This window comes from Lactuca virosa, chromosome 5 (assembly GCF_052849685.1).
Source record: "Lactuca virosa cultivar CGN04683 chromosome 5, Lactuca_virosa_CGN04683_v6, whole genome shotgun sequence".
NCBI lineage: Eukaryota > Viridiplantae > Streptophyta > Magnoliopsida > Asterales > Asteraceae > Lactuca > Lactuca virosa.
In genome coordinates, this window is record NC_136430.1 from 330,697,587 (window position 1) to 330,723,231 (window position 25,645).

Genomic DNA, 25,645 nt, shown 5'->3' on the forward strand with positions numbered 1-25,645 from the left:
CCTTATTTTGATGTTTCTTTGGTGCTTCAAGTGGCTTGTGTAACCCGTTGCTTCCTCTATTCTAACTTTTATTGTATGTTATGATTTTTTATTTGTACCATATGTTGTTTTGTATGTTTTTACTTGAGTGAGTTAAGTATGATAAAAAAAATATGTTATTTTTATATGTTGTGAGTTGCGAAAGATGAAAAAAAAAATAAAAGAACAAAAAATTGATGTGGTACTAAATTGAGTGAGTTGGAAAACTTCTACTCCTACGACTCTCATCCCAAGATCCTCATATGAATCTTGATTCAAGATTGGTCCTTGTGTGAAACAACACTAGAAAATACAAAATAATCTTTTTTGTTGTTTAGCACATCAAAAGATAAAAATAAAATGTCTTTATTGCTTACAAATAATGTCCATAGAAAAGAAGATAACTCAATTATGGATCAGAATGGCCTCATCCAATCTGTTTTATTCTCATAAAAATAGAGAAAGCCAAGAGATAATACTTTTCAGCAAAGAAAAATGATCGATTACATCATTTAGGATTATCACCCTCATTCTCATAAGCTGTCTTCTGAGAGGGATAATGACTTAAAAGGGTAATATATTTTTCGATTTGTACACATTTGGTCACTGAGTTTTTTTTCCGTCCACATTTACCCCTTCAACTAGTTAAACTGTACACATTCAGTCCTTATGACTTGGTTAGCCGGGAAAAATGACTTAATAGGGTAATATATTTCTCATTGTGTACACATTTAGTCCTTAATATTTTTGTACACATTTAGTCCTTAATATTTTTTGTTTCAAAATAACTCATTTTTGTTTTTGTACTCATTCAGTACTTATGAATGATTTCTTTAGTTTTTTCTCACGACATCTTACGTGAGACTATCATTGATGAAGTGTGTGGGGTTGTTGATGTTTATGTGTTACGTCTCATTTTAACAACAAAAAATTTTCATTTTTAAATAAAGCAAAAGTCCCTGATTATAAATCCATTATTAAGAAAAAACGTTTATTCCAAAATACATTTATCGAAAATCAAAGTAATATAAGAAACGCGGAATCATCAATACTATTGATGAGTGTGTACAATCATGCATTCGCCCTCCCACGATCAACGATAGAACCTGAAAACATAAACAACTGGGTAAGCACAAAGTTTAGTGAATTTTCCCCAAAATACTCGATACAACAAATGTATTATCATGTATAACGAGCCCACATTCATCAGATTGGAATACCTTGACCCAATCAGTTATCGGACTGGAATGCCAACATGCAACAGGTCCAATCAGTCATTAGACTGGAATACCCAGGGTTTGTCGGCACGCCGCCTTAACCTAACTGCTCTTCTCGAGCCTCCGTGCTTACACCTTACAGCCGGCCCGCACCAGGTATCTTGGCCTACAACATATAGCAGGACCACCTCAACCTATCCCACCACCATATGGCTATCCCTCGTAAGATGTCGTGATAAAAGCTTAAATAAATCATTCATAAGTAGTAAATTAGTACAAAAACAAAATGACTTATTTTGCAACAAAAAAAAAATATTAAGGACTAAATATGTATAAAAATATTAATGACTAAATGTGTACAAAGTGAGAAATATATTACCCTATTAAGTCATTTTTATCGGCTAACCTGGAGTAGCCGGTCATAAGAACTAAATGTGTACAGTTTAACAATTTGAATGGGTAAATGTACACGAAAATAAAAGTCAGTGACTAAATATGTACAAATTAAAAAATACATTACCCTTTTAAGTCCTTATCCCTTTCTCAAAACACAAAATGTTAACCTATATATTTCGACTTATTATGGTATTTTTATGTTATATGAACTAATTAAATGCCAAAATTTATTATTGTTTATTATTATCAATGTTAACCCAACCATGATCACGCGCTTACTATAAATATAATATTAATTTGTTTGAAAATTAAATTTGAAGTACAATATAATAACCAATAAACACGTGTTTGACATATATCATATATTCATGTCGGTTAATGATTTTTTCAAAGATTTTATGTTTTTCTCAGCATACTTTTAACTTTATACACACTTTCAATGTTACTAACACTATTAAAGAAAATTCAAACACAAATATTTTAAGACGTGTTTGGTTAGTAAATTCAGAGTAGACAATAGAATTCATTCAAATAAATAAACAAATAACAATTACTACAAGTGAAAATCAAAAACTGTTTAATTTTCATATTGAATTCCAATTCATTTCTTGCCAAATTACAACTCATTAAGATTTTTATTTCTTTATATTTCAATTTCTTCATGTTTTATTCATTCATATTCTAAATTTCTAATTTCTTCATGTTTTCTACAAATCAAACGCCCCTACAAATAATTATTATCAAGACCAATACATGTTATACTTTTAAGGCCTTTTGGTAAAAACTAGCTTATAAGCTAGATTGCAATATAAAATAACATAAATAGACATTTTGATATATAACTAAAAAAAATAGATATAGTTAAAGGTATATTTGGAATAATTTTGAAAAAGCTCCATAAGTTTCTCAAAAACTATATCTCAAAACAGCTTATCAAAACCTTATAAGCTAATTCATAAGCTAAAATAAATTACTTTTGTGGTTTTACCAAACAGTAAGTTACAATAATATTAGCTTGTTTTTGCCAAACAGGACTTAAGTTTTTAACAATTCAGTGTATTTCCTAATTGACACCAGATTCTGAATCAAAAATTTATACAAAAATTCAAATACAACAGTGTTGTTATCTTAACAGAAAATGAGAAATGAAAATTCAAAACCCTTTCCAGAAAAAAAAAAACACACACAAAGGATAAAAACGGAAAAAAAAAACTTCAAATGGGTACCCTCACAAAGCATCACGGGAAGCAATCCTACAAGTTATAGCATCTCCAATTGTTGATATTCCCAGTTCTACCCCCGTTATTTTGTATTGCTGATGAAAAAAATATAGCATTAAAAAAATGAAATAAAAGAAAAATCAATGATCAAATTCAAACCTTTAGTATTTGAGATTTGTTTGCTCTTCCTTCCAACTCTTCTAAATCAATTTCCTTTCCTTTGATAAGCGTCTTCATTGCATTCAACTACACAAACAAACAATAACTTACTCCTTATTGCACACTCTACTATATCAACATTAAAAAAAAAAAAAATGGAAAAATTCATTACACGATCAATCTCACCTCCTCTTCAGAAGCATTAAATCGAGCAGCAAGAATATATGTGGTGCTATCAGAGATACCACAACGTTTTAATGATTCAGAAATCTGTTCAAAAAAAACACATTTGTGAGAATAAAGCTTCATAAACAATAAAAACAAGATGATATTGTGAAAGATTGTTGTTACATTACATGCTTAGATCCCGAGTAATTATAAACAAGCTCAGAATGAAGAGTCCGAGTTGTCAATGAATCCCTTGATTTGGATACAAGTGTTTTATGAGCAGCTGCTAAAACCGGGAAAATATCTGGAATCTAAACATTGTTTCAGGGAAACTCATATTAGATAAGGAATAATATAGCTGTGTTTATTACACAACAGGAGGGCATTCACGTTTTTTCCACAAATGAGGTGTGGAATGTTATATGAGAGGCTTGTTAAAGCATGCCTACCAAAGATGCATTGAGAAGGGCTACTTCAGGTTCTAGTGTTCCAGCTTGCATCAGCTCCAAAAGTTCCCTTAATGATTTGTGTAAGAATATGAATAAGTATAACTAAGAATGCAACATTGATTACGTGGGTAATTTGATATAAGTATCATGATTTGAAGAGATGCATCAACTTGAATTTAAACAAATGATACGTAGAAAGTAATTCTCAATTATAAGTAGCAGGTATGTATGAATAATAATATTGAATAATTTCTAGGTAAAGAATGGCAGACACGTGTAAATTTGGGGAAATAGAGAAATGAAGAGAGGAGTACTTGGAATTAGCGACCTCTGTGAAGAGAGCAACAGACAAAGTTGTTCCAGATATCTCGTAGTGCTTCATTTCTGCAAATGAAATTCAAACAAAATTTCAAAGATAGTGTTTGGAATCACATTTTATATCAGCTATTCCATATATAATATAATAATACTATGAACAGCCATGTCCAATTTGCATTCGAAATGTACTAGGTGTATGAAAGTTCCAGATGCCAACACAGACGTCATGGCTTAATATGTATAAATAATAAGTAAGGGGTGCAATTATAATCTGGAATTCCTTCAAACCACAAAAAATTCACATACAAGTAGATAAGAATTGCATGTCTGCAAACCACACCAAATTCACATATAGAGTTTATTGCTGCACAAATCAATTCAATACAAATATATCCCCGTTCAAACCCTGTAGATTTTTTGACTCAATATCTCCCACGACTTCAATATGAACCAGAGCTTATAGACTAGAAAAAAATGGATAAACCGCAAAAAAAATGCAGTGGCGCCGATGACGGAGGTTCTAATCAGTTAAAAAACCAAATTGTAGCAGATTCGTTGAGAGATTTACCGGAGGTATCGCCGATGGAGAGAGGAAGGAAAGTATACGGCGGCGCTGGAGAAGGGGGTGACGGAGACGTTGGCGAAGGTAGGAGATGATGGTGGAGTCACGATGTGTGTTTGCAGAAGAGAGGAGAACAGCGCTCTCTTTAGGGCAAAGCGGCAATGTGGTCTATTTTTCTAATTTCTCTTAGAAGACTTCTTTTTAAAAAAACTTAGCCATTCAAGTCTATTACTATAATCTTATTGTTGATTTAGGTCTATTTGGTTGGAGTAATGGAATGGGAAAATGACACTATTAACCTATAATATATTTCACATTTGTCATTTGGTCTCTTATTTTATTTTCGTGCCTTTTAAGAGAACAAAATTGTCGGGTCGATTTGGTCCTTTTCAAAGAACTGAAGGGGTTAGTCAGTGACTTCCTCATCTAAAACGTTGACCAGTTCACCAATTAACCGGTCTTTGCAACGGCCTCATTGAGAAAATTTCCTTCATTCCTTCTTTTTCTCAGTTTCTTCTTCTTCGTCTCTTTCGTTTTTCTTCTTTTGCTGCATCTGAATAAGAAAATTATGGTGAAGTGTGATTGTGGAAGCATGACAATCATAAGGACTTCCACCACTAAGAAGAATCTCGGTATGGAATACCATGCTTGCCCGAATATGGTACTCCATTCTCAAGAAACATTTGGGTTTTTTCAATTCTAACCTAATTTTGATAATTGATGATATTGAAATCTGCAAGGACCTAGTAGTGGGTTTCTTTTGTGGGTTGACGAGGCTAAAAATCATGCGCATGTTGTTGAAGTCCAAAATCAAAGCTTAAGGGAAGTGGTAATCCAAATCGGAGCCTAAAGATCTGCTTGAAGGAGGTGGTAAGCCAAAATCGGAAGCTAAAGGTTTGGTTATTGTTCAGTTGGGTTTTGTTTTTTTGGCATAAATGTTTATAAGTTGTAATTTGATGAATGTTAGAATTGAATTTGTTATGGATTTTTTGGTTTTTGGCACATCGGAAGTGATAAGTTCATGTAGTTAACAGCTGCAGGAATGGAGCAACACTTTTATATATATTACCGATTTCTTTGTCATATTTGTCCCAAAGAATAAGTGAGAACTTCATCTTATTGCTTGGAAAAATGAGAATTGATGGCTTCTTCTATCTTAGAACCCTGATCATTTTTTTTCATGTGTTTCCAAATCAATGGCCTTAACAGATCCACTGCACTTGATAACTCACCACGTTTGCGGTCCATAACTTAGGATGCTTATGATTCCTTAAATCATTTTGTGATTTTGACATATACATTCTCAATTTGATTCTTGAATGGCAAAATGTTGTGTGATTTTGACTTTTAGATTCTCAACTTTGATTGAAACTGACTACTAAAGGTAGAGGGCCTAAAAAAGACAAGTCACCAATAAGTTTGTTCCCTTAAAAGGCACGAAAATAACATAAGAGACTGAATGGGAAATGTAGAATACATTATAGGGCTATAATGTCATTTTCCCTAATGGAATGGATTGTTATCATTCTTTTGTCATATTTGGTGTTTGGTCAGAAATAATAGAATATCAAGGTAATGAAATGGATTGTTATCGTTTTATTGCAAGGTTCTAAAAAGCTTGCGATTGCTTCGTCACAGTGTGTCATGGCTCCAAGACTTATACTTGACGTCACGCTTTAACAAAATGTCGCATTAAGTCATATATGTATATAAAAATGAATAATAGTACAAAAATATATATTGAGTTATTAATTAAATACAAAATTGCCGCCTTAAGTCACGTCTTACAAACGACGTGGTTCGCAACAACTTGTAAAAGCTTGAGGCTTGACATTGTCACCAAATCACATCTAACGTTATTTAGAACATTGTTTGCAACCAGAACTCACACTTGGAGAACTTGGCATACAAGCTCTCCCACCTCAGAGTATCCAACACCTCCCGCAAGTGCTCCTCATGCTGCTCGTGCGTCTTGGAAATGACCAAGATCTCATCAATGAAAACTATCACGGACCGATCCAACATTGGTCTGCACACGCGGTCAGGAGATCCATGAACGCGGCAGGAGTATTGGTGAGCCCGAAAGGCATCACCACGAACTCATAATGACAATATTGTGTCCGAAAGGCAGTCTTCTGCACATCCTCCTCTCTAACCCTCATCTGATGATAACCTGAACGCAAATTAATCTTGGAGAACCAAGATGCCCCCTGAAGTTGGTCAAAGAGATCATCAATCCTCGGGGGTGGGCAACGGTTCTTCACCGTTACCTTATTCAACTCCCAGTAATCTATACACATCCGATGCGACCCGTCCTCCTTCTTCACAAATAGAATCGAGGCTCCCCAGGGTGAACTGGTCGGTCTGATAAATCCCTTGTCTAACAGCTCCTGCAACTGTATAGACAATTATTGCATCTCGGGAGGAGCCAACCGATACGGTGCTTTACCTATCGGAGCCACACCAGGAACTAGGTTGATCCTGAACTCTACCTGCCTCTCCGGAGGTATCCCAGGAAACTCTTCTGGAAATACATTCGCGTACTCTCGTACTACTGGCACATCGCTCACCGTCGCCTTACCCGCCTCCCGGGTATCCATAACATAGGCGACATACCCTGCGCAACCCTCCTGGAGGTAGCGCCTAGCCCTCGCTGTTGAACATAAAGTTGGTCAACACTGTGTCCTCTTGCCCTGAATCACCAGCTCTCCCCCACTTGGGGTCATGATCCGAACCAACTGTTGCGCGCAATCGATCATTGCCCCATTGGGGCTCAACCAATCAATGCCTATAATAACCTTGTTCCCCCGCAATAGTATGGGAACCAAGTCTACCAAGTAGTGCTCCTCAAACAACCTCAAAACACAATCCCTGAAAACCTCTAATGCTCGCACTGACCGGTCGTTCGCAATCTCGACCTCTAGAGGGCAATCCAACATGCCCGAAAACTCAGGGAACCTCTTGCTAAGTGCAAGAGAGACAAACGATCGGGTGGCACCCGAATCAAGCAACACCTAAAATGGGATACCGTTCACATGGAACGATCCTAAACATAGCATATAATATGGCATATCAATCTCACAAGCGACATATAATAAAAGTTTAAGGAGAATAAATCATACCCGTCGCCACATCAGGTGTGGCGCGTGCCTCCTCGGCTGTCAACTGAAACGCTTGGCTCCACACCACTGGAGCATCTGACTTGACCTTCCGGCCATCCGCAACTCGTGATGTCGCTGGAATCGGCGCCACCACTGGTGCTGCTGTTGTTGCTGTCAATCTAGGGAAGTTGGCCTTTTTATGGCCCCTCTGGTTGTAATGGAAGCCAATCAGATCTGATGTCTGAACAGTGGGGGCGGGGGCAGTACAATCCCTGCCAAAGTGCCCTATCTTGTCGCACTTGTAGCAGCCCTATGATCCCGCTCTACAAGCTCCCTCATACGGTCTGCCGCATTTCTTGTAGCGGCTCTGGCCCGGCTGGCCCTTCGACCTAGTGTCGGATCCCTTGGGTTTCTTCCCCAAAACCCCAGTAGCCTGCTCTGTCTCTGCCTTCCTCTTCCTGAGGTGCTCTAAATCAATCTCCCTCTCCCTGGCAATCATAGACTCCAGGGTCGGGCAGGCTGAATAGTTGACATACTTCCAGATATCAACCCTCAACATGTCATGATAGCGGGTCTTCCGCATCTCCTCATCCCCTGCATACTGAGGTACCAACAAGGCCCTCTCTCGGAACTTGGCGGTAATCTCCACCACTGTCTCAGTAGTCTGCCTTATATCAAGAAACTCCCTGGCCAGCTGCTGAATCTCCACAACTGGCGCAAACTCAGCCCTGAACCTGGTCACGAAACCTGACCAAGTCATAGCCTCGATGGCTGGGGCTCCCAGTGAGTCACCGAATGACTCCCACCAATCCCTCGCTCTGTCTCTTAGACATCCTGTAGCAAAGCGGACATTCGACCCCTCCGCACAGAAGCTCGTCAACTGCACAGACTCAATGTGTACGATCCATCTCCTGGCAGCAATAGGGTCCTTCACCCCATGGAAGTCCGGCGCACTACTCCCCCTGAAGTCCTTGGAGGACAGTGTACGCGTCCCTGACTGTCTAGATGCCAAGTCGCTCCTGAATGCCCGGAGGCAATCCTCCATCAGCTCGATAATCCCCTCCTTGGTCGATCCGAAAATAATTGGGGTCGACTCAAGGATACCTCTCGTGATCTCCGATGCGATGAACTCGCGTAGCCCGTCATCAACCTGCTCGGATCATACTGTCAAGCATTCCTGGGGTATTGACCTACCCTTCGGTCCTAACGACCGAGGCGGGGGACTATTCCCCTCCTACTACCGCTATCACATACAACATATATTGCTGGCACATAAAGCACATCTGGTAATAGCAACCTAGATAATTATCACAAACAATCATCTAAAGACAATCCCTGCTGGTAAGCCGACATTGTGGCTGTAGACCCACCTCTACTGGAAGGTAACTCACCTCGAAAACTGCGTGTCGAATCTCATGGAAAGTAGTCTCTAACAGCTGCTCTGATGACTCTCGGCTAACATAAACACATTAACACCCGATCAAAGTGTATAACACAACTTAGGGTAAAATGACCATTTTACACCTTGGTCCAATTGGGACATCCAAGAGTCCCAATTCTAACTTATTAAGCCCAGTCCTCCAATGGCCCATTAAAGACTCCTAAAGGCCCACTAACTGCCCAATTCCTGAATTGGGCCTTATCCCCCTAATTGGGCCCAAAAGCTCCAAGTCTAAATGTAATAATTCCAAAGGGTCCAATCTTGGCCCAATAGGCCCAATGCTCTAGTTCCAGATTTCTAAGTCCAAAGTTATACTTCTCAGTAGGCCACAGGACCCAAAGCCCATGCCCATATCCTTAAGGCCCAAAAGCCTATGGTTGCCATTCTACACACGTACGCGTAGCGTACCTGGCAAGTACACCCATCGTACTCTTGGCCGCAAACGAAGGTTGACCGTAAACGGTAACTGACCGTGAACGGTAATGGACTATAAACGGCAACGGACCGTGAACCACCCCAGTACGCACAGCGTACCAGGGTGTACGCTTAGCGTACAACCCAGTTTCCTTGGGACTTCACTTCCGACATAATCCATTAAGTCTTTACGTCCAAAATGTAGATCCAGGTCCTTTAAGGCCTCCTAAGCCATAAAGTTACGAACTTTAGGTGCTTGCATGCATGGCTGGGGTCAAAACATGATTTTGGTCCATTATACAAGCTTTCAGACCAACTAACACTTGCATGGTTTTGGCTTAACCACTAAGATCCAATTTTTATGACCCTAGGTGCTTCTAAGAGTCAAAGGACAGCTCTTATGCTCTGGAACCAACAATACTCAAGCACTCCCAACAATGGGGTCAAAAAGGACATCAAAACCCCAAATAAATAAATCTAAGCATACAATGGTCAAGTATGGAACTTGATACCTCAAAAGAGTCAGAAATGGTATCAATCCTCTAGATCTACAAGCTCTTCGTGGATCCTTGCTTCTTCTTCAAGCTCATTTCTTCTTTTATCACTAAAGCAACACACAAACACTCTCAAATGGCTTCTATAACACAAAGGCACACAAAGGGAGCTAACATTCGAGGTGAGTTTCCTCCAGTAGGAACGAGTCTAAGGCACCAAGGCCGGCCCGTTTAGCTAGTAGTAGTTCAGAACTATGGTCCGATGTCGGGCGGGGCCAGATGTAGGTTTATATGCTTTTTTGAATTTCGATTCGATGTCAGGGCGGTCCCAAGGAATGCTTTTATTCTTGATGTCTTTGTGATTCTTGCATGTGTTTGTAATGTATGTTTCCGGACTTCGGTCCGATGCTGGGGCGGTCCCGAGGAATGTTAGAATGTTATCGGATTACGGTCTGATGTCGGGCGGGGCCCGAGGAACGTTTAAGTGTTAAAGTTATATGCTTAGGGATGTGTATTATTGATTATGCTCACATGTATTCCGAGATGTGCTCGATTTCAGGCGAGGCTCGATGTCGTGCGGGGCCCGATGCCGGATAGGGTTCGATGTCGGGCGGGGCCTGATGCCGGGAAAGCCGATGCCGAGCTTGACTATATGTAGCAGGGTCGGGCCCAATATATGTTTATATGTTATGTGTATGGTATGTGGTAGTTGGGAAGACTCATTAAGCTTTGTGCTTACAGTTTTCAGTTTTGGTTTCACGTACTTCCGCTAGTAAGGGGAAGAGCTCGGGATGACTGCATGTCACACACCACTGTTTTTAGCCTGGGAGGATTTACTCTGATTTATGATACATAGTTTTGATACATTGACAGATATGATGATATTTTTTAGATACATAATTATGATTTTATGTGATGGATAATATTTATGGTTTTTATTACTGATTTAAAACGAAATTTTTGGTCTATATTTTTGGGATGTTTCAAGTTGGTATCAGAGCCTTGGTTTGATGGATTCGGGCACACTCTCAGGTGTGTCTGAACTCAAACTAAGGACTTGGTATGAAAATTTTCAAAGAAAATCATTTTTACAAAAAGAATTTTGAAAAGAGAAAAGAACCTTGAAAAGAGAAAAAGGGTATGGTGCATGCAATCAGCCGAGCTCAAGTAAGTACTCCCAAATTACCCATACAAGTTTATGTTATGATATGTTTATGAGAATTGCATGCTAGATTAGGACTAAGGATCTAGGAAGGATGTCTTACGTGCATATTATATGTGTATCGGCTTTATGAGAACTGCATGCTAGATTAGGACTAAGGATCTAGGAAGGATGCCTTATGTACCTGTTATATGTGTCTCAGCTTTATGAACCACATGCTAGTACAGATTAGTCAGTGATGGCCTGAATTAGATATGCTTGATTATGTTTACTCAATGCTCGAATACTGCTTTCTTTGTGCTTTTAGGAGTTTTAGTTATCTTTTACTAACTAGTAAATGAATATGCTAAGTTACATATTGTGAGGACTAAATAATTTCAGAAGGTTAGGTCTAACTCTATTGCGCAACTCTTGTTTGAGTCCAACCATTATAGGGTAGGATCTCTCATTTGAAGAATTATCTAGTCTTAGTGATATGTAATAGTAGTCACGAGCTAGTTAGTGGGAGATAGCAGGGACTTCTTATGCAGCTGATAGCGGAGAGTGGGTTGGTGATTACCCTAGGGCAAGCCTAGGATGAGTTTAGCATGAGATCAGCAGTAGTAGTAGAAGGGACTTGGTGGAGTCGAGGTAGTTCTTGAGGAAAGTACGGATAGATGTGGAAGGTATTTTGGAGTTTATTTCGTCTGAGATCACGCGCAAGATATGTTTATGTGTTATGTGTATGGTATGTGGTAGTTGGGGAGACTCACTAAGCTTCGTGCTTACAGTTTTCAATTTTGGTTTCAGGTACTTCCGCTAGTAAGGGGAAGAGCTCGGGATGACTGCATGTCACACACCACTGTTTTTAGTCTGGGATGATTTACTCTGATTTATGATACATGGTTTTGATACATTGACAGATATGATGATATTTTTGAGATACATGATTATGATTTTATGTGATGGATAATATTGATGGTTTTTATTACTGATTTAAAACGAAATTTTTGGTCTATATTTTTGGGATATTTCAATATTCTACATATAACTTTTTAAAAGAGGTCATATACAATATTATTATATTAGAATATTCTATATATAGACATTATTTACATGTAGTAAATCAATTTATATAATTGAAAATGCAGAACATTATTCTATTAGAATATTCTACATATAACTTAGAATATTCTAGAACATTATGCTATAAGAGTATAAAAAACCTAATTTTAATAGAATGTTATGCATACAAACTTTAAATATAAACTCATGTAATATGATAAAGATGTTACTGACATTACATGACATAAACTAAAACATTACAAGTACTATTCTTGTAAATACATAATTGAATATCAACATTATACATCATATATTCTAAAATTACAACTATAATGCCATATGTACTTGTTCATATTTTGTTGACGTGTCTTGATCAAATGACAAGCTATCAGACGAGGTATCATGAAGTATGACTTTAATTTTTTTTGCCTTTATCTATTTTCGATGATAGAAATTGTTCAACATTTTTTCTTTTAGGATCAAAAACTCGTGTTTCCCTTGATTTAGTAGTTTCTTCATTTCAATTATATCAAAACATAAACGATACTTTTATTAAAACAATAAACTAGTATATAAACAAACAATTTATTATACTAGAATATTCTAACATTCTGACAATAGTTAACAATATGAAAATTGTTAAATAAATAATTTACAATTAGAGAATTTTATTTTATTTTCACATTTAATTTTACACAGATCTAATATGATCAATGCATTATTAACAATACACAAAGTAGAATCTATGAGATAAAATAACAAAAAAACATAAATGTCCACATGGTACTGGCTCCAAATAAAGTTTATATTTCTTTAATTTCGATCAATAATATATAGTATAATTCAAACAAGAGATTTAATATTATATAAAACACAAAAGGTCAGATAACCTAATCACCTAATCAGACTTTTATGTTAATAGACACCACCAACCTAAACCAACAATTTCATTAGCTTTCGATGTGTATCAAACACTAATCCTAGCTACAGTAAAAAATTTCAAAAATATTTAACCAAAACTACAATAAAGAAGTTCATTTCTAGCCCTAACTATAGTGAATCTGGATCAAACACTAACCATAACTACAATATAAATTTTAGAAAAATAATTCATAAATTTGAATAAATAGAATAATAACTTCCTGAAGCCTATTACAATAGATGATTTAGAATCTACATTATCTAGAATCCAAATCTGAATCATATATTACTGAAATAAAACATAAATAGATGAATTCGATTATGTCAAGATAGAATAACAAATTCTCAAAACATATTATAGTTTTGACTTATCAAAGTAAGTAGTAACATTTGGTTAATCAATAAAATAACATCTAAAATCAAATTTATAAAGTAACACCTAACTTAACAAATCAGAATACCTAGAATATTAAGTTATCAAATACTATTTTACTAATATTTTTACTGGATCATCTAACTAATCAAACAAAGTAACATCTTAATCAAATTAAGAAGCACCATATGACTTATCAAACCAAAATACTCATAGTATCAAGTTATCAAACAATACTTCACTAAATTTTTACTCGATAATCCAATTACTCAAACAAAATAACATCTAAACTCAATTTAGGAAGTATGGTATGACTTATCAAATTAGAACAAGTAGAATATAGCTGCATCATTTTATAAATTCAATCAATAATCCTCATTCCATTGCATCTCTTTCTGCACTAGGTTAAGATGCTTTGTTCGATCATATTTTCCAAACTCATTAGCTTCTTCAATTAGCTTATATATAGGTTACCATTCAATCTGGCTGCATCATGAAAAGTAAAATCAATGTAAACAAATATTTATCAGAACAAAATAGCATAATATACAAACTACATTCAATTAGCAACAAACATCAAAAGTTTGTAACATTCTAAGAATAATTAACAATATAGATGAAACATGTGATCAATTTAAACAGAATTCTAACTAAACACCTATACAAAAGATAAACAAAAACTTAGCAAAATAGAATACCTAGAATATTAAGCTATCAATTTAACACTATTTTTACAAACTTAATATTGGATCATTCATTAATCCACATGTTAGCATCTATGATTAAATTTATAATCGATCAAACCTAGTTTTAGTGATTTACTACTAGATTATGTCATTAATCAACAAATTAATATCTTGTGCTTGGTGAAGGACTTGGAAGAACTAGAAGGTCGTTGAGCTTGAGGAGAAGCACTAGATCTGGGATCTCGTTCGTCTTTGGCAACTTTCTGAGGTAAAAAGTCTCAAACTTGATGCTTAATAGCTTAGATCTCTCTTAGTTTTGTTTTATGGATCTTATTGACCCCATTGTTGGAGCATGATAAACCTTCATAGTCCTGATGCTAAAAACTTCCATTCTCAGTGTTATTTGGTCCTTAGATTCATAAAAGGGTCCTAAACCCGTTCATGCTAAAAAAAGACCATATCCATAGAAGTTGGTTGCTATATCTCAAGATTAGGTCCATTTGAGGCATGCAAAGCCATCAAGTTGTCGACTTTACAAATGTATACCATGGAAACAATGTAGATCTATATTTTGGCACCTTAGATATGAGGAAAGGGATTAATAGACTAAGAACTATGAGGAACTCGGTGAGTTCATGAAGGACCTCGACGAGTTGGGTCGAACAGTCCTGATTTTGTTAAAGGGAAGAACTCGGCGATTTGGAGGAAAACTCGACGAGTTGCATCGGGATTTCGCGATTATGTGATTCATGGGAACTCAACGAGTTGAAGGGTAAACTCAACGAGTTGAGTCAACTCGGAGCGTTGACTTTGACTTTGACTTTAACTTCACTTTGACCTTGATCATAGCTGACCCAAAAGGGGTTGTGAGCATGAAATGGTATCTAAGGAGTTATTGTGGTTCAGGAAGTGAGTAGAGTTGATTACCGGGCAGATACGTTTCAGCTATCATTCGACATTGAGGTGAGTTTCCTCCTGGTTTGAACGGGTCTAAGGCACCGATGCTGGCCCGTTTATAGTATGTGTGATGATTAGCAGCTAAGTGGCAGGGCCCGTATCTTAGCATTATTTGAGTATGGATATGAATTTGCAGATTTTGGTTATACTTGTTGTCTGTGTGATACTTGTATGTATGTATTAGTTAGCGGAATGTGGGCGAGGCCCGTATCTCCTAGATAGCGGAGAGTGGGCGAGGCCCGTATCTTCTAGTCAACGGAGTGTGTCCGAGGCTCGTATCTCCTAGTTAGCGGAGTGTGGGCGAGGCCCATACCTCTTAGTTAGAGAGTGTGGGCGAGGTCTGTATCTCATAGGTAGCTGAGTGTGGGCGAGGCCCGTATCTCATAGTCATTCGAGTGTGGACGGGGCCCGTATCTCCTTGAGTGTGGATGGGGACCGTATCTCCTTAAGTGTGGGCGGGGGGGCCCGTATCTCCTAGATGCATGTTATGTGTATGGTATGTGGTAGTTTGGAGGAAATTCACTAAGCTTCATGCTTACGGTTTTCAGTTTTGGTTTCAGGTACTTCCGGTAACAAAGGGAAGAGCTCGGGATGACTGCATTGCACACACCATGATTTTTAGCCTAGGATGTTTTACTCTGATATATTGACATGTGTTTTTGATATGATGATTTAAGATACTATGACTTAAATTTTGATAAGATGATTTTGATAACTATGGTTTTATTTAATGATTAAAAATGAAATTTTTGGATCGTAATTTTAGGATGTTACAAGTGTAGGGTTTTTTAGCATTATAACACTCCTAAGTGTACATGCAACCCTAAATACTTTGGATCTATGTTTTCTCTATTATACATGCAAATATGAATATTCCAAGTTATTATCCTAACTAGCATACAAAACATTGATTCATATGGAATAATATAAGTTAGAAGACATACCTTTTGATGTAGCTTAATTCCATGAAGCTTAAGAGCCTAGTGCCCCAAGTTTGACACCTCAAATGGTTCACACAACATCAAATACACTTGGAATAACTTAGAGAGAAATGAACCACTTCTTGAAATTCGGCTAGCCCTCACCATTCCTTCATAGTCTCTCATGGTGGCCGATTTTGACAAGAATAAGATGCTTATATAGTGTGTCACAATTAGGGTTACACCATGTAAACCCTAATTGTCATTGCCTTTCATTTCCATGATCCATGGGTACAAAAACACCATGGAGCATCCTATGGGTTTTAGCCCAACTTGATAATCCATGGAGCATTAGCCCACTATACAAGTATGGATGATTTACACAATCAACCCATATATTTAATTAGTCTCCTTTTGATCACTTAATTAATTCCAAATTAATTCTTGATCAATACTAATTAAATAATCTTATTAATATATTAGAACTTATAATATATTAGCAAACCTTAAGTGTTATTTCTCTTATTTTAGTATATCCAAATGCATGATGCCATGCAACCCAAATGGACCATGCCAATCGGGTCAAGTACATACCAAATATAGTTGTGGACTTAGACACTAATCCAACAGTCTCCCACTTGGATAAGTCTAAAACTATTATTGCGTATGACTTCAAATCCCGACTAGCAAACGTAGCTCTTTAAGCCGCTGCCGTCGAACTCTGAACAAATCAATGACGCGTCCATTAGATAAGGGATCGTATATTCCTCCATTCTAGATATCATATGGACTGAGACATGGATTATAATCATTCTCTCTGTCCATTTGTTGTTTCCTGGTTTCCGATTTATGACGACCGACTAATTAAACAAATCAAATCAGTCATGGCTTGGCCAAGCACTCACAAGTGTCATCATTAAATCATCGAGGGGCCTACATATATCACTTTTATCCCTTTAAGGGTAAAAGTAATGGATAAACTTCGACTCATATGGCTTGTTCTACTACTTGTTGAATCATACACAATGGCACGTTTTATAACATCGAGTTACCAATGCGTTTTCGTGCAATCAATGTATAACCAACTCATAGTAACAACTCATATCTCTACGTTTGAAGAATATAAGATATTACCGTCTCATGATCACTCGTGATAAAATCCATGAAGTGATTCCAATGAGCGTGGGTTGAATCCAATACTCAGAACTTATGAGTACTAATGAATGTTGTAGCACCACTTGCTATGTCCCATACCTTGGACATCTACAATCCAGCTTCATGACAGTCTTGATTCAATCTACTTCCAACATATGACCGACTGTGGATAGTTTGAATAACTTAGTCATTCAGGAAGAATGACCAAGTTATTCTGGAAGTCAAAACATGCAAAGTGAAACACAAGAATAATCGAATCCAATATGGTCTCAGGACGTATGAATATAAATAAAACATCTTTTATTTATCACCATATTGATTACCCATCATTCATTGCATATTGTTTCAAACTATCAACTTTATACTTGAATTTAAAAACAATAGTTGTCCCATGCTCCAAGCATGTACACTATGTTTTTCTAAACACTAGTCATGCCATACTCCAAGTATGCACACTATGTTTTTTCCAAGCATTAGTTATGCCATACACCAAGTATGCACACTAAGTTTGTCTATGATCTTTACTCTGTGAAATAGATCGATTGAACATAATTCCAATGATACTCATTTCACAATCCCAAATCCTTACCGCAAATGCAAGAATTCCAAATTCCTGCCATTTACCTAAATCTGTTATATTCTAAACTTATATGCATTGGTCCTCTTTTAATGATTATGCACAAAGTCACAAAGACTTGTCAACAGACATTACAGAGTGTTCTAATGGAGATCAACTCCATGGAACAGAAGTCTCAAATTCAATGTTCATTGCCTTTAAACATTCTTCTTGCATTAAGTTTCCTAATCTTACACAGATTTAATGAATAACTTCCACCTATGGGAATATTTCCATATTCCGCTTTTGACCATCACTCCTGAACAAGAGTTGCCTCTTTTCAAAATATGTCAATATGGTCCTTCCAAATTAACATTATACTTCCAACTGTCCCTGAGCAACCAATTTTTGGTAAACCTTAGATTGTCCTCAACAATTGCTTAATCATTTTAGTCATATCCAATTCTAGATCTTTTCCCTTCTTAATGCCCCAGCCATTTGGAAAATTTTAGAAAGGATGAATATTATAGCACATGCAATCGATCCTATATCTGAAGCATATGGGACACGGTTCATGATGTCTCACATAAAGACATGATACTAGACCAGTCCTTTTGCTACAATATTTCTATTTGCCAAGTTCTCATAATTCAGATTATGAAAAGGGATGTCGTAATCATAATCGAATTTTAGAACGCAAATAATGGACCCATATATAGAATTTCCTTATGTTGAGCCATTCCAACACAAAATTCATATATATCCTTAACTAAAGATGATTAAAACCTCAATCTAAGCTTTTAGAATTGAAATGAAGTATAATTTCCTCTCCCTTAATTATAGCAAAACAGCTTTTCAACCCCTGCAACTTCACGAATTGAAACTTTTTTTTTCTATAATTGACATTGCTATCTTGCAATACTAATAATAATTATCATGCTCCCACTAACATGATGATTATTAGCATAACACTTATGCTCCCACTAGCCTTGACATGTACTTAGAAATCAGTTGGACTTCTAGAAATCAATCCTTTATTGACTTTCTTACAAAAGTTCAGATTTCTGATACGATATGCTTTGATAAAACTTTATCAAAATCATACACCTTTCCTTAGATAGCACACATGTGTGTCTAAGCAATTTTAGAACTATGAAAAGGGATGCCGTAATCATAGTCCCAATTGTTTAGACCTTTGCCATTTCTCACAAGTCCATGTTAGTGTGCCGGTTAACCACACACGATCCACTAACGACTTTGAGAATGCAAATATCACAACTGTTATCTACTTAAAATCTACTTAGTGAAAGTGTTTCCTTACCATCATTTTCATGAATCAGAGAGAAACCTTATGACACTTAGATTTTATGGTGTATGTGTTCCTATCCATGTGAATTTGTCAAAACCATAATCACAAGACAAGGTTAGTGACAAATCCAAACTCATATGGTATGAACTTGTGCAGTCTTAACTTCTTGCCACCTGGCAGCACAAGGGCCTGCCATTGCTTCCAAGTTGTTATGCAACCGATTGAGAACTCTCAGAACTCATATGCAAAGCCAACTTTAACTAGAATGGGCACAGGAATAGGAATATGTCAACACGATAGGTTATAAACCTCACGTCGTGTGCTAGTGTCAAACTACAGGTTTTTATTCTTGATTAGATCTTGAAATTCTTTCAGGATCTTTAAGACTCCCAATGTCCTCTTGACATATAAGACTATCTTGCCAAGACTCAATCCTTGACAAAAAAAATATTCAAGAGATAGTGCGGATTCTTATCAAGACAAACACTTCACACAATTGGCCTTAGTTGGTCTTTGTTTTATCCAAAACATCACAACTTACCAATTTCAAATGTACAAGAGTAGAAATCCTTTTACTCTTACATTTTACAAGTGTTAATAAACCTTCTTTAAGATGTATCACTCAATTTACAATCTTGGAGTATGACTCTAAGACTTGTTTTTTTTTTTGGAATGAAGTATGACTCATCTCCTTGATTTAACCATTTCACCAATTCATGATTCATCTTCTTAGCCATAGGAATGCACTAATATATCCTTATAGGACTAATTATGATATGATTTCTTAATCATTAAGATGATCACAAAACATGATACTAAAGTACTCTCCCATCTTTTCAGATTTGAGAAACTTTTATCTTTCTGCCAAATTTGATTCTTCTTATTCGTTCTGCCATACATCGAAACTTTTCCAATGCTTCAAAATTATACTTAAACTTGTAAGTATAACCATATTTATTAAACTTTAGTAAATCATGACGAATAGTCTTATAGATCTTTGTGGTGGACTTGATCAGTGCACAAGAATGTGTACTCGATCCCTTAGTCCTTCACTTGACTCACATATACATGTGAACAAGGAATTAGTCTTAATTTTCCAAAGATGAAAATTCTCATTCATCATACTATACAACTTGCATGATTCCAAGTTTCAGTCCAATTAAAACTTGGGTGATGAGAATATTTCCTTATTTGGTAAATTAGACATTACCACAAATGAAAGAAACAAATCCATTAATGGAATCATATAAGCAACAATTTTTCACAAATGCCATTGTAAGGATACTTAGAATAAATAAAAATCAAAAAATTTCCTTTTATTTTAAAACTTTGCGGAAAAACTTATCCTTACAGTGCAAAAGCATATGAAAAACTTGTTGTTATCTATTCCTAAGCAATATATCATAACTCCTAAGCAACAGCTCAAAATTCTGATCACCGAACCATGCGATCGAAATCCAACTTCGCGATCAGAAACAACATATACTTCCTTTAAGTTTCTTCACTTTTCTTTGATTCTTAAAACATCAACATGTGACCTAGTCACATCATGTAATAAGAATCTCATAATAGAAACTTAACAGAGTTAGATAGTGGACTTTACCTGAAGGAGAGTCAAACTTTTTGACTTGACCTTCCTTATGATCTTTCAGGTAAATAGGCAGCTTCGCAATCAATGCCCATTCCTTTGGCAAGAGAAACATATGGATTCTTTGGGAATGGTACATGGGACTATCGCAAACTTAGTGTTTCTCTTTACCATTTGGTCAACCGAGTTAACTGTGGCCGGTCCCTTTCCATTGGGAAGAGAAAGCCTTTTCTAGATATCCAATGTTACCATTGTCAATGTCCATTGGGAAGTTGATCTCCTAATCAAATTTGCTTTACTAGTCCTCAAATCATTGCTGATTCAGCAGCACCAAGCAAACAGATAAGATCATTAAGGGTCATGTCATAGTCTGTTCCATAGTAGTCCCAAAGGAACTCACTATGTGACTTAGAAAGTGATTAAACATCCAACTTTCTTAAGACTTTGACACCCAACTCTCCCAGCTTGTCAATATGTGACTTCATCTCCAAGATGCGATCACACATAGACCTTTCTTGCCAATAGGGCTTGAGTGACCTTGAACTTGTGGGTTAGGGAGAATAATTGGAGGAGGTGGAGGAAGTGAAGTTCCAAGAGATTTGGGAAGATCATAGATGTCTGAACTAGACATCTTTTGGGAGATATTCAAGATAGTTGATCTAAAGTCCTTAATATAACACCCAATATGAAATATTAAGGCTAGGACCCAACACAATACTTTTATAACTTGGAAGAGGGATGTCGTAATCCAAGCTATAAAATATTTGAAGGTAGGCGAATGACGATTCACCAATTTCCACCATGAAAACAAAATAATTTATTAGGTTTTAATTGGATTTACTGTTGGATTTCAATCTCGATTGTGCCCTCTCAAGTTTTGTGACTAGGATGCCGAGGATCACAAAATAAGGTGTGAATAACCATGCAAATATACTTGGTACCCTTAATATTTACCCCTCAATCGATGTGCCGGTTAACCACACGCGCTCCACCGATACTATGATAAACATTAAGTTACCCTTTTCCTACCTTGTTAAATCAAGCTAGTGTGTCGGTTAACCACACACGCTCCACTAACCGACTTAAGCAAAGTGCAAAAGTGTAATTTCATGGGTTAGCACCAAATTCACATTTTCCTAAGTAACTAAGATTGGGAATTTATAAAAGTTTAGTTACTTAGTATTTATCATTAATACTTTTAATGAAGGGAGAATTCTAGTCCTTGTCCTACCCGTTTGGCTAACAACCCTCCACCAGTCAAGGAAGCGGTGGGTGAGAGTGGACACCCATTAAACTGCCATTTTATAGGCAGTAACCTTATACCCCCTTATAGACCGGCTTCGTGAATGAGGCCTACTAACGGTAAGACTGACTTGCTCTTATATATATATATATATATTATTAACTTGTAATACTATAAAGTATAAGGGTTGAATTTTAACTTTTAAAATTCTAAGGGCTTAACTTGGAATTAAAGTATTCATAAGGGAAAACTTTACAAATTCCAAAACTTGAGGGCAAGTTTTGAAACTATTCAAAACTATTCAATTCCATAACTTATGTGTTTAAAGTGGTTGTAATTCAAAAAACTCTTCAAGTTCCATAACCTGAGGACAAGTTATGGAAGACTTTAAACTATTAAAAGAATATGACTTTTCTTTATTTATGAGTTTTATGAATCTTAATTGTGACTTTTCATGTAACTTGAGGACAAGTTACAAAAACACATTTTAGAACCAACTCTTAGATTAATTTGGATTGAAAACAACAATTTCACATAACTTTTCTATTAATCTAAGCAACTCATAAGAACAAGATAATTCAATCAAACTTTTTCATGTAATTAGCCTAACCATTAAACTAATACAAAACATGAATCTATTGACAGTTATCTTTGAAATTGGATTAGCATGAATATTACCACATCAAAAACAGGTTTATAAGTTGAAAAACAGCTTAGGGTAATGTTCCTAGTCCAATTCCATCCAAAATAGTCGAAGATATGCTGTCTGGGGGTCCAACTCGTTGAGTGCATGAACCAACTCAGCGAGTTGGATGATAGCTTCATTTTATTTACTTCTTTTTATAGTTTTTTTTAGCACATTTCATTTACATTTTAGTTGATTTCCATGCATATTTTCCTTTTTGTTATTTTTATGACCATTTCGGGTACTTTCTAGTTTCTTGAGCATTATTGCAGATTTTTTGGAGACTAGCGGAGCAGGATTTTTGGGAGGCCATTGGACTTGAAGGGCAATGGGGATTTCATGCTTGATGGCTATGGAGGTGATTCATGGAGTGGACTTGTCAATTGCTTGAAGGCTTGGAAGTGTTGAACTTTAAATTTGAAAGGCACGGGAGAATTCTTGAGTGTGCAAGATCGATTATTGGGGAGTTTGCGGAAGCTTTGAGTGATGTAGAGAGGCAAATTGGGCTCAAATTGAAGAGAAATGGGATAGAAGTTAATTAGACTCGAACTGGGCCAATGGAATAGTTGTGGGGGCCCAAATCTTGAAGGAGCCCAAAAACTCCGTCATAGTCACGCGGCCCGCGTAAGATTCCCCGCGGCCCGCGTGGATTCCTGACAAGGGCAAATTCGGGATTTTGTCTAAAGCTCTATATTGGGAAGGTTGGTGTGCCTCTTCAGCCTTATCTTGGATGTCCGATTTTGACACTTTCTCTCTGGAGTTTGGAGCACTTTTGAAGGCCAAGAACACCTCAAGAACATCTTCTTTTCACCTCTTGATTATTGTGAAATGTTTGGTACAATCTTCTCTAACTTTATTTCTTTGAGTTTAGCCATGCTTGGCTTAACTAATCTTGGTTGACTTTTGTTGAATCCTTTGAACTTTTGTTGAATGTTGAAGAATCCATGAACATGTTCTTAAATCTTTATGGGAATGTTTTGTGTTTTAACATCTTATCACTACTTGTATGTTTTAGTTCAAGAGTTTAAATGTGTTTGTGGTGATTAGTTGGCTAATTTCTTGATTAAGTAAAGGATCCTCAAATTAGCAAGCAACAAATGATTTTTGTGTTGTTTTTGCTTCACACAATCATAAAAACATTTCCTCCAACATGGTGGTGAAAGCATTTGACCCCTCTTGGATTTGGTGACTTTTTGGTTCTTAATGCTAGTTGACTTTCACTAATTACATGCTTAATGGAAATTGTGACTTTGACTAAGGAAATTGTTATGAGCTTCTCTAACCATTTTAACAACTAAGAAAAGTCTAGGTAATCTCAAGCTTCTTGGATTACTATAGCCAAATTAAGGATTTAAAACAAGTATTGCACCATTGGATTCTAATGATATGTTCATCAAAAGTCAAAGTGAGGAAACCTTAAGTCAACCATCTTTCTCTTATTGATTTCACATCAAATTCTTATTTTTGCCAAATTGTTCATTTAAGTTCTAGTTTAATTCTAGTTTTAGTTTAAGTATTTCAAAAATATCAAAACTCCCATTTTTATTTCATTGTCATTTTACAAGTACTGTTGCAAAAAGATTTTCCATAGAGTCATAAATTGAACCAATCTCCGTGGATCGACCCCTTTACCACTATACACTATTTTAGTGTAAAAGATTTAGGGTTATTGATTTTTGTTGGCCTCGACAACCACCAAATTTTGGCGCCGTTGCCGGGGATTGGTTTATTTTTAATCAATTTGTTTCTCTATGCCAAGATCTCAGCGTACAGGTGACTTGATTTACAACCCAGAAATCGAAAAAGAAGCAAGGCGTTTGGCGAAGGAAAAGCGAATTGAACGTGGTCAAACTTCTAATCCTCACGGGGATCCGGAAGTTGAACCCACTTCATCAAGTGATACGGAACCCGATTCTAGTCCCGACCCCCGCCAAGAAATTCCCGAAACACCACCTCTACAACAAACCCGCCCCCATTATTGAACCAGTTGCAATGGCGGAAGGAGGAGAGGCTCCCGAAGAACTTTGAGGCAAATGATGGAGACCGATGTTACACAAACTCCAACCGGTATCAATTACCCGGTTTTAGAAGGAGGTTCGGAATTGAAGTCAAGTTTAGTCCATCACCTCCCAACTTTTCATGGATTGGAGAACGAAGACCCGCATAAGCACTTGAAGATGTTCCACATTATTTGCACTATCATGAAGCCACAAGGGTCAACCGATGACCAAATCAAGCTAAGGGCATTCCACTTTTCATTGGCCGATAGAGCAAAGGATTGGTTATTTTATCTTCCTCCGGGGTCGATCAATTCATGGACCGACATGGCAAGAGCTTTTCTTGATAAATTCTATCCCGCTTCAAGAGTCTCAAGTCTTAGAAATAAGATTTGTGGAATCCGCCAAGGTCAAAATGAGACTTTTCATGATTATTGGGAGAGGTTCAACAACTTGTGCTATAGTTGCCCACAACACCAAATTTCGGAACAACTCCTCACTCAACACTTTTATGAGGGATTGTTGCCAATGGAGAGAAGACTAGTTGGTGCCTCAAGTGGTGGTGATGTCTTTAGTAAAACTCCACAACAAAGAAGACAACTTTTCAACACCATAGCCGCGAATTCCCAACACTTTGGCCCGCGCCAAGACATGAAAAGAGATACACAACACAAAGTCAACGAAGTGGGAACATCAAATCTTGAGTCTCAAATCAAAGATCTAACCTCCGTCGTCCAAAAGCTAGCCATGGGACAAACTCCACAAGTGATGGTTTGTGGGATATGTGCAACAATGGGACATCCTACGGATATGTGTCCCATTCTTCAAGAAGATGCGGAACATGTAAATGCCACGGGAGAGTTTCAAAATTACCACAACAAGCCATCCGGTTACCAAAATGTTTACAATTCAAGTTGTAAGCCAAATCCCAACATGAGCTACAACCCAAGACCATTGCCTCAAAATGCATTGGTTAGACCTTCCTATCCATCACCACAACCTCACTACCAACATCCACAACCACACTATCAATGCAAACCACACCCTCCACATCACCAACAACCTCCTCAATCCCAATCAAGTAGCTCCGGA

The 25,645-nt window shown here is 36.8% G+C and overlaps 1 protein-coding gene across 1 annotated transcript; it reads right to left on the reverse strand.

Annotated features, from left to right (window-relative positions):
* Positions 1 to 2,709: 2,709 nt before the first annotated feature.
* Positions 2,710 to 4,696, reverse strand: LOC145113127 (EKC/KEOPS complex subunit tprkb-like protein). Its single transcript, XM_079049251.1, has 7 exons — positions 4,514 to 4,696; positions 3,942 to 4,011; positions 3,628 to 3,694; positions 3,367 to 3,489; positions 3,197 to 3,280; positions 3,011 to 3,097; positions 2,710 to 2,946 (listed from the first exon to the last, which is right to left on the reverse strand). The coding sequence occupies exons 2-7, from the start codon at positions 4,007 to 4,009 to the stop codon at positions 2,860 to 2,862; spliced, it is 516 nt and encodes a 171-aa protein (XP_078905377.1). The 5' UTR covers positions 4,010 to 4,011; positions 4,514 to 4,696; the 3' UTR covers positions 2,710 to 2,859.
* Positions 4,697 to 25,645: the final 20,949 nt, after the last annotated feature.

Bases quoted from the DNA above. Each gene is read 5' to 3' on its own strand.
- LOC145113127 (XM_079049251.1), bottom strand. From the start codon at position 4,009: ATGAAGCACTACGAGATATCTGGAACAACTTTGTCTGTTGCTCTCTTC. The intron at 3,490-3,627 runs GTAGGCATGCTT...AACAATGTTTAG, and splicing joins CCCTTCTCAATGCATCTTTG to ATTCCAGATATTTTCCCGGT. The intron at 3,098-3,196 runs GTGAGATTGATC...TTGTTTGTGTAG, and splicing joins TTAATGCTTCTGAAGAGGAG to TTGAATGCAATGAAGACGCT.